Source organism: Gasterosteus aculeatus, chromosome 7, assembly GCF_964276395.1.
Source record: "Gasterosteus aculeatus chromosome 7, fGasAcu3.hap1.1, whole genome shotgun sequence".
Classification (NCBI taxonomy): domain Eukaryota; kingdom Metazoa; phylum Chordata; class Actinopteri; order Perciformes; family Gasterosteidae; genus Gasterosteus; species Gasterosteus aculeatus.
This window is the reverse complement of record NC_135694.1, coordinates 21,195,292-21,205,507: the sequence shown is the minus strand read 5'-3', so window position 1 is coordinate 21,205,507 and position 10,216 is coordinate 21,195,292. Positions and strand designations below refer to the sequence as shown.

Here is a 10,216-nt window from a genome sequence, read left to right as displayed (position 1 = left end):
TATTAATCCGACAGGTCTGCAGGGATCAGTCTGCAAGGGCGGTTCTTTAAAGTGGCCAGAATGAGCTTCAGTTGCAGGGTTTTTTCTCTTACATTTTTGTTGAAAATGTACAAGCCTGAGCTCTGCCTTTGTCAAAATGCTGCATTCATCTGCTTAAGCACTACAGGAAGTTCCCCCTAGATTAGCTCTTAAATTGTTCGAAGCAACAGGGCTGCATCTTAGTTCTGCCTTCTTAGAGGGTCAGTATTGTCTTTGTTTTCTGGGTTCCCGGTGGTTGCGATCCCGCTTTTCCGCAGTTTTTTAAAGTGCTGAGCAAATACAATGGCCAAATAATTCTTAGAACTTCCCGTTTTCCTCTAACTATCCCTTCACTACATTATAAGTTCCACAGTGCTTCATCCTGCCAAGGGTACCTGTATATTTATAGATCTTTTGTTATTTGTTGATGTATTTATGTAGCCAACCTCTCCATTATTTATTTATGGATGTTCTTGCATGGTGGGGTTGTATCGACATTTACGTAAATAAATCCAACTACAATGTGTCTTCCTTCATTGAATGCACAATAAATAGATGAGGTCCTATATAAAACTTTAATGAACCCCAGGGGGAAGTGGATCGTGGCAGCTGTGGAGAGGATATTGGAGCAAACAGAAGTGGCTTCTAAAGGCACCAGAGAAAAAAGAATGATACAAAAATGAATGTATTTTTTTGAATAGTGAATATACTGCCAACCGTATAACATTCAATAGATGCAATACTTCATTCTATAAGGTGAACTCATGTTTGCAGTGAACAGATTGAAAGAACAATCACAGTGTGTGTAAAATGAGCATCACTGCAGATGGAGGAAAGTAGGCACACTGGTATCTCTCAGAATATGCAAATGCATGATGTCAAAGTCATGTAGGCCTACTGTTAATTTGGAGGACACAGATATTTATAGATGCACCTCAAACCACATACTCAGTTACATAACCAAATGATCAAGAATTAACATTCAAAGCTGCACTTATTCACTGCCCTGCATGCTCCGTCCTCCCTTTTCTCCAGGAATGGAATATTAAGCACAAATGGAGTGGTTGTCAAATACCCCTGAGTCTTCACGGGAGGAGGAGTTCCTAGAGAAAGAAGGAATGTCTTACGTTCCATAACTTCATTAGGTGCAATTATACAGCCTCTTTCCCACTAATCACCAAAATAATACCTCCGAGTAAAATGCCTCACGGAACCACCTTCAGAAGAACAGAGCACTAAATTATCCTATGTAAATTTGACGTAAAGATATGTGTGAAATTATGCTCATCGACCTACTAGTGTTTAAACCGAGTGTCAATCACCTTCTCATGCTCCACCGCCGTGCAACAATACTCTGCATTTGGACTTTTGTTGCCCTGATTAAAGTCTGCCAGGTAAGCTGCTACCATTGTTGCGGAGTGGATATGACGCAGCCTCGTAAACTGGATGTTTACGGCCGAAATCTTTTCGTGTATTCTTGGACTCTCGTGACGGTAGAGACAAACGAGACACATAACAGAGGCAACTACCATCCTGCCAGACAACGCCCAGGGAGTCTAAACCCAACGTCCTCTGCACTTTCCCATGATGCACCGCGCGTTTGTAACGTTTGACATTTGTAGTTGATAAAACACGTTATAGGAGGTCGTATCGTACCTGACGTTAGATCGTGATTCTGTTGCCAAACGCAATTTAACCGACGTGTGAACTGGGCATCAAAAGTTCGCTTGCTGAAATAGACCTGATTTAGCAGAGCGCTTTTCCGGTTACCGTTGTAACTTTTAGTGGAGACGTTAAACTGTAACTAAGGAGACAACGATTGAGTTCAGCGGCGGGAGAATAAATGTAACGCGGCACCTTCGAGCATCTTACCTGAGTGGCGGTTTGGGAGCCACTGCTGGTCTCATCGTTTGAACATGGAGAGACGTAACTTTGGAAAAGAAAGACTAATAGTTCCCACTGATTTTACGTCCCCTGCGGTTTCAAGTAAGTTTCTTCTTCTAGCGTTTGGTTTGGTAAAACATTCCACTCGCTTTTAACCTGAGAGCAATTGTTGAGCTCAAGATAAAGCTACCCAAGCCATTTTAAACTAACTAACGCTGACTTAGTCCGCACTTGTTAGCTCAACTAACGTTTCTAATCGACGGAGATATGTTGTATTTAAGGGAGGGAAGCTGCCATCTGTTTTTAATAACGTTATCTTTCTCTTTTAGGTCCAGTCTGAAGGAAGTAACGTTAATGTTAACGAGTAACTAAAAATACGCCAACTTAAATGTTACTTATATTTGTTTCCTGGTCCGGACAGTTTTAAATAACTGATAATAAAGTAATAATAACAATGTTCTAAGTTTGTAAGCTAAAGTGTATATTCTAAAGAAACTTAAGGGGCAAAAAAACAAACTAGGGTACCCTGAACCAGGAAACGCACGCTGGTCCTACACAAAGTTGGCTCCGCTAAGGCCTTCACACATTCACGATGTTCTGCTTCATAGGGAATATCCAAGAGGACCTGGTGCCCCCATCGCATTTTACATCAAGTCTGCAGTCTGCTGGAGCACACGGAGGCGTTCAAATGGCAGTGACGGCGCCTCCTGACCCTTGGATTAACCCCGGTATGACGTCACTACAACCAGGGGATCCCAGTCCCAACAATCAATGGCTCGCCATCAGGCAGGCCCGACAGGAAAACTTGGATCTCAGAAGGGAAAATCAAAGGATCCTGATGTTACAAGGTGGCGTAAGCGGGAGAAACCCTGTGGATCACCAGTCGGACCTCAGGCCAAGGTATCAATGCATTTTAAATAGTCAGAAATACCATTATTGTCATGTTGGGTTAACCTTCATGATCCATTAAACACAGGTGTGCAGAGGGAGGAGCCCAGCGGTCCAGATGGGAGTCTGAGTGGCGTTTGGAGGCGGATAAGTACAAGGCCGAAGCTGAGAGGTTAAAGGGGCAGGTGGAGGCTCTGAAGGAGACTGCAGCGAGACACAGGGAAGAGATGAGAGACCGAGACGGCTCCCTGAACAGGTAGAAGCTGGCGTCTGTTGTACAATCAAGTACTTTGCAGTTTGCAACTAATCACTTCGGGATAAACGATGAATAATTGTAACCAATTAAACGCGACATAATCTTGTATGACAGAACAAGCCATGAATTGGAAGCAATGCGTGAAGAGCTATGTAGGGCTAAGACTGAAATCAGCCAAATTCGAGGGGAGCTTACTCACGGCAGTGCACAGAAGGAGGAAATCGGGTCACAGGTAATCTATTTACCAAAAAAGCAATTCATTTTCACACTGATTTTGACAAGGATCATCTGAGAATTACTTGCATCTTGTAACTTATTTTGGCAGGCTGTATTCTGATGTTTTTACAGTCCTGAAGTTTGGATAATAGCTCACAGTCACCTAGCAGTTTTAATTTTGCTAGTTTAACTGATTAGTTTCATATTCAAAAGCCATTTGTTTGTTGCAGCTCGCGAGACTAAAGAAGGAATCGGGTGAAGAAATTACAGAACTGAGACAAGACTTGATGTGCAGCAAAGCAGAAGCCCAGGAGCTCACTCTAAAGGCTGAAATGTGGAGGTTACAGGCTGCAGCGGATGGCAAACAGCAGATTCTTTCACTGTCTGGACAATTGGAGGAGATACAGAAGAGGCATAAAGTGGAGGTCTGTGGCAGATAATGTTTGCTGCACTGTATCACGATTTGTACGTGTCTTGAAATGTCCTTTCTTTGGCTTTCTTCACTTTTCAGCTGCTACAGTTGAACAATTCTCATTGTGCAGAGTTGGCTGCAGCAAGAAGTTCAAACCGTGAACTACAGGACAGACTTGAATCGATGACCTCTGGAGTGTTACAGCTAAAAAGCACTCTGATGGAGGTATCTGCTGAGAGAGATGGGCTGAAAGAACATTTAAGGTACTACATTCAATTTAAAACTGAAGAGATCTACACATGTAATGCACTCTGTTGTCAGACTCACTGTTTTTTTTTGGCGGGGGTGTTTTTTGTTTTTGTGTTTTTCAAGCCAAATGGGACAAGCGTTTGAGACCCAATCGGCAACACTGAACAGCCTCAGAAATTACATCGGCCAGCTCGCCCCGGAAAAAGAAGAGAAGGAACAATTAAACGAAGCTGTTAAGGTGAATACAATACACACCATATTGATTCCAATCAGCCTGCTGTAAAGTAATTGCGCATGAAAAAAACCAAGTAGCTTGTTCTTTTAAACTGGTGAAAGTGATACTATGAATGAATCAATATGCCTAGTATAGCAATTCATTCCATTAAGTATACCGTGTTAAATTGTCCAATTTTTAGAAGCTGAGAAAAGAGAAAGCGGCTCTTCAGATGACCACAGAGCTTTTGACAGTTCGGTTCAATTCTGTGAGTGAGATACTCACCCTCCAAGAAGAGAAAATAGGGAAAAAGGTGAGTGTCTCTTAGCAATACACCGCACATACACAGGCTGAACAAACCGTAGCACTCCTGCTCGAGGGCTTCCCATATAGCATAAGCAGCTACTTATCATTGTGTGCTGTTGGCTTCAGGCAATAAAGTTTGCAATTCTACCTGACAATTTTCCAAAAGGAGACTACAGGGTCTGAGTGATGATCCCAACAGGACGGAAAAGCCCTGCAGGAGCAATTCAGGCAGCTTAACACGTCACCTGAAGTGCTCCATCTGAATGTGCATGTACACTATCACGAGGCAAATTAGCATGTCATATTTACCAAAGGGGATGTGTGCATTAATTTTTTTTTTTTTTCTTTAGACCTCCACCGATCCGCTTGGGAAGAATGAATCAGAAGGGCTTCAAGTGCTCCGGCTCTGGAGGGACAAAGTGTTTAAGTTATGCGTCCAACTTCGCTCAAAGGACATTGAACTAAGAGGAGAAAAGGATGAAGTTCTCTCAAAAGTATTAAAAAACGGTCTTCTATTAACAACATACATGTAAGAGAAAATATGCTCAGTGTTTAAAGTGGTACTGTTTTGGTGTGTAGGTCAAGCTCCTCGAGCAGGAGCTCCAGCAGGAGCAGCACCGAGCTAATGTGCTCCAACACAGTCTTGATGACAGGATCGCAGAGCTAGACCTGGAGCGACTGGAAAAGGAGGTTAGGACCCGAGCAAGTGACGGGATTTATGCTGCTGTCTGAAATTTTGATGAGGCACAATACATTTGGCGCTACTTAGGATAGTGATAAACCCTCACGCATTTTTTCCCAGCAAACTGTGCCGACTCTGGTACCCTCATAACAGAGCTTTTATTCTGTGTGATTTTCTAACCAGACATTGAAACGGGACTTCGCACTGGAGCAACAAGAAAACTCACAGCTTAAGTCACAGAGCGAGAGAGAAGAGGCTGAACTAAAAGTCCTGACCGAGGCAGTTCGCAGGTAAACAAATTCATGAGGATTTAAAGTGGTGAGAATTTCGTGGTAAATTAGAGAAATGAAAAACCGTTTAATCAATGCTGTATTTTAAACTTTTTATTTTTTTATTTTTCTGTGCTTTACAGGTTTAGTTTCGCAATTGAAGGCAAGGTGGCAGAAATGGACACCACTCAAGCAAGGCTCAACACTCTCACGCAGAGGCTAACCTTTGCTAAAAGACAAGTGGAGACAATACAAGGTGCAGTCACACAGGAGGTGGCTGAGGTGATCACGGTGCTCTAGTTAGAATTGCATATGTATGATAAAGTATGTGTTTGTGTTTTTGTTTTTCAGGTTTGACCATGAGGAAGGCGGCTCTGCAGAAAGCTAAGCAGGCCAGTAAACCGACAGAGCAAACTGATGACCGGTATGACGTTTCACCTCAATGCCCTAGTTTTTTTTTTTTTTATCTGAAGCTGAATTTAATTAATCATTGCAGTTGTGTGTTGATTTCTCCTTCCACATATTTGTTAATGTGTGCTTTTTAAGAAAGGTTTTTCATTAGTGTGTTTTATTCTTTTACTAACTGCCAATTACCCTCTTCAATCAATTGACCACAATAATTTACTCCGTATTGGCAAAGCTAAATGCAACATGTGCACAATCCTGGAGCGGAGAGGATTTCTTGAAGGGGCTTCACTATTGTGATCAAGAGCCCTCGGACCCAAAGTACTCTTTATAATGGGAAATTAAGAAAGTCAAGCATCTCCCTGCAGTTTTCAAACAGTCACAATGTTTGTTTTAGTTTTGTATGATTGTAATAAATTATTACTGGTCAGATTTGGAATTCATTAATTATTAGTATTCATTGAATTAAAGAACCCTTTTAGCACTAATTCGGAGAATGTTATATGTTTACATTGTCCAATTAAATGTATATTGCTTTTCAAAACCGATATGAACCTTGTACATAATCAAACCCGAAAACATCAGTTTCAGCTTTGTTAGGTTGGAAAAAAGTTAGTTAGTTATGTTTGAGAATAATCCTCTGATAATAATCATTCGACATTTGAATGCAGTCATTCTCATCTCCTGTTCAACACCATGCAGTTGCTTCTCCACTTCTTTGCTTGACTTCCTGCTCCGTTTTTTGATCTGCCATCTTGTCCTTGTTGCCCTGCAGCATCACAGACCTTCAGGCGGAGCTTCGTGGGGTGTGTGAGGAGAGAGACAAGCTAACACAGGAGCTCAAAAGAACCCCTGAGCTCATCGAGAAAGCTCTGGCTGACCTGAAAGAACAGCGTGAGCACACTTTACAACTCGCAGCTCTTCTTTGTTATACCACTTTATCTGTCGGGTATCAATGCTTTGGCAATGTGTGTTTTCCAGCTCACCTTTTTTGTACATCCTCTTCAGATGAAAGCAAACTGAGGTGGCAGCAGCAGCAGCTGGAGCAGAGCCGGGCGGAGGTGCGGCAGGCTTTGGCTGGCGGCGCCGAGGCAGAGCGGAGCCTGCAGCAGATTCAGGCCCAGCTGGAGGAAAGCAAGGTCAACCTGGAGGAACTCCGCTCCGAGCTGCTCAGCCAGCAGGAGCACAGCGAGCGCGGTGAGGCAGCGGCTTCCGTGACTGTTTTTCAGCCTTGACTTATCCGGGGAAAGCAGACTAAGCCCCTCCTGATCTATTTAGGAAATGCCCTTCCTCGCCGTCTCTGTGCTTCCACACCTGGCCCCCACTGGTCTCCTCGGTAGATGCACCGGAGCAGTTGGGAATTAAGTGACACGTCCAAGAGCACCTTGACTGTAGTGTTGCTGAGTCATTTGGGAGCTTCTCGGCTTTAAACCTGCATTAAATGACAAGCCTGTGTTAAAACAATAGTCAGGTGGCTTTTATGAAGGCTGAAAAGTTTGACTTGCTGTGATCTTTCCTCCTGCTTATGCTCACAGTTAAAATAAAGTGGTAAGGGACAAATATAAGGCTTGGGAAGTTGGACAAAACTTTTTCATTTACATGAATACAATTCTTCTCTTTCCCTGTTGAGCATCCGGGAGAGTAACAAAAATAGAGAATAAAAAGAATATGGAAGCTATCCACTTAATTTCCACTAGTCTCTTTACCTGCTAAACTCTCCACTAAATTCTCCACTAGTTTCACTACAGAGTCACCAACTGTGTGTCTGCCATTTGGACTGATGAATGCACAGTAAATCAAAACAATAGTTGTGGGCTGAAATAACAAACTATGAACGTAGAGCGGAAGTGTAGAGTTGGGATGCCGATTTTCTCAATTGGTTTATTATGATTGACTCCTTTTCATATAAATGTTTTCATTGGGTCCGTTAGTCCTATAAAAGTATTCATTATAGCAGCTTTAATGATGGAATACATCTAATCCGCACTATCACAGGTGATTTCCTGTTCCTGCATTGGATTCTGTTTCTCAGTGTTTGATAAACTGTATTGACTAATGATGTTTGTTGCTCCCCTTCAGCCCTCCAGCAGAGAGTGTCTGAGCTCGAGGACTGCTGTGCCGAGAAGCTGAGCGAGATGGAGGTTCAAGTCAAAACTGCCAAGAGAGAGCACACCAAAGCAGGTAGCAGGATTAGCACCATGCTGCCTCAGCCTACGCAGAGCAGCTTCATATCTGTAATGCAGACTTTGATCTGATATGATGAGAATTGTTTACACAGTATATATCTGCATCTCCCCGTGGCTTTCGATCTTTTGTGTTCTCTTGTGTGTTCTCTCTTGCAGTAATGACTTTGCGGCAGTTTGAAAGAGACGCAGCCAGGAAAGAGGACAGAATGAGAGAAACCCAACAACAGAAAAAGAGTGATATCCCGATTAAACAACCGCTGCTGGTAACGTTTTTTTAAGCCATGAAGACGGTCAACAAAAGTTGTTCCTGTCATTTCTGCCTCTTATGATCTCAATCTGTTCCAGGCCCCCGTCGCTGCTGAGAGACGTTTGACAAGTGAGTGTGCAAGAACTCACACAGCAGCTAGAGAACATCGAAAAAACCCTTCAGAGAGGAGTCATTGTGTGTTACCTGCAGACGGTGAGTCCTAACCCCTCACGCGCCAGACACATCCTCACATTTGCACAGCCGGGACTAATGTGACCATTGGCCGGCCTGTATCTTGTCAGGGCGACTGCTGTCTGTTTTGGAGGAGCTCCATTCTCTCAGTGCGGCCGTGGTAAACAGCTCTGAGGACTCGGCGGAGGAGGACGAGGGACCGAATGACAACGTGGGACCGTCAACAGACCGCACAGCTGATACCTGATGATGAATCACTGGAATGAACTCCCCTTACATTTGTTTGATAAACATATCAGATAAACCACGCATGTCAATTTGATACTGGGTGTACAAGAGATGTTTAGTGGAGACTCATTTTGCAGATACAAATTCAAGTTTTGTCAAATAATTAATATAATTTTTACAGGATAACTATTGATTCCCCAGAATACTGGAAATGTGTTGATGGACCGAGTTGTTCCCATTGAGTCACTACAATGCTATCCAGTCTCAATTGTGGCTATGTAAAATAAAGGATAATATTTATGAAAGATAACTGAAAAAACGTGGTTGAGTTAACTTTTTTTGCGATGGATCCAATTTTATGATATAATCATTGACATTATCTACAGACAAGAAAAACAACTATATATTAAAAGTATGTTGTAAATATATATATATATTTTTGAGAAGTATTGATGCAGCAAGTCATGATTTGGTATGACTTAATTCAGTTCTGATTTTCAGTCGCAAGGTTCCTTGTCATGGTGAATAGATTTTAATGCAATTGGTGCATCTGCCATCTGCATGTTACGTGGACAATTTGGAAGACCGTGATTTCCTGCTGAAGAAATCAATACATTTCTAGGCCAGTTTTTGCATGATGCAGAAATTGTTAGATGGATGATAAACATTACGAAGAGCCGGGTAATTGTGCTATTTGTCATGTTGTCATGTGTGCTAATAAATTTTGCAATACTTCAAAGTTTCGAGCCTCCAGGTCAAAACAGCTCACAGAACCGAGTGAGAGCAGAGAGAAAATGGAGTAGGGAAGTCTGTACTTTATTAGTATTTTCAAGGAGCATAAAAAAAATTTGCAGCTCATTCCTGGAGAGGTGATTCATCATGTCAAGCAGAGGATGAATGCATCAAATTAGATTTTTAAAGAGAATCATTGGATTGCAGCAGTGCACTCTTGCTTATATCTGCTGCTTAAGAGGTTGCAGTACAGCATCCTTCGTATTGTATATTAAGCCTCTGATGCAATCCGACTTATGTATGATCTAAACTTAAATGCATCATGGAAGCTTTAAAGAAATGTGCCATCAAACATTATATTCCATCTTTGAGCATCGCAGTGTGTCTACTTTAGTTCATATTATGCATCAATATAACAAGTGGTAAGCCATGTAAATAATTGCTATTATCAAAGCAAATGTTTGTTTTGGGCCTACTGCTTAATAAAAATAATTATGCAACTCAAATCATGTGCGGTTGATAACCAGCAGAGGGCAATGTAGTCAAAGGTGAGGGCAGATTGTGCAGTAATTTCTGTGTGCAAAGTGCAATTTATTCATCAGAATATAATTCAAGAAGTACTACATGATTTCCCTATACAGGTATTTGTTGCCTGTAACCAAGGTGGTAATCGTGCACGTCTGTGCTCATGTAGTGAAAATGAACTGTAATATTACAAAGACACAAAATGACTTCAAAGAGTCAGTAAACAACTACAAAGAGACACTAAACTACAAAAAGACACAAAAGGACCACAGAGACGGACGAGCTGAAAGACTTTCACTGCCTTTGA

At 42.1% G+C, this 10,216-nt stretch overlaps 1 protein-coding gene across 1 annotated transcript; it reads left to right on the top strand.

Moving 5' to 3' along the window:
- Positions 1–1,428: 1,428 nt before the first annotated feature.
- On the top strand, positions 1,429–8,744 carry cchcr1 (coiled-coil alpha-helical rod protein 1). Its single transcript, XM_040180501.2, has 19 exons — positions 1,429–2,004; positions 2,511–2,802; positions 2,879–3,046; positions 3,161–3,278; positions 3,493–3,687; positions 3,774–3,937; positions 4,047–4,161; positions 4,340–4,450; positions 4,794–4,937; positions 5,023–5,133; positions 5,309–5,415; positions 5,538–5,650; positions 5,746–5,818; positions 6,575–6,693; positions 6,808–6,996; positions 7,879–7,980; positions 8,142–8,248; positions 8,331–8,445; positions 8,535–8,744. The coding sequence occupies exons 1-19, from the start codon at positions 1,935–1,937 to the stop codon at positions 8,669–8,671; spliced, it is 2,550 nt and encodes an 849-aa protein (XP_040036435.2). The 5' UTR covers positions 1,429–1,934; the 3' UTR covers positions 8,672–8,744.
- Positions 8,745–10,216: the final 1,472 nt, after the last annotated feature.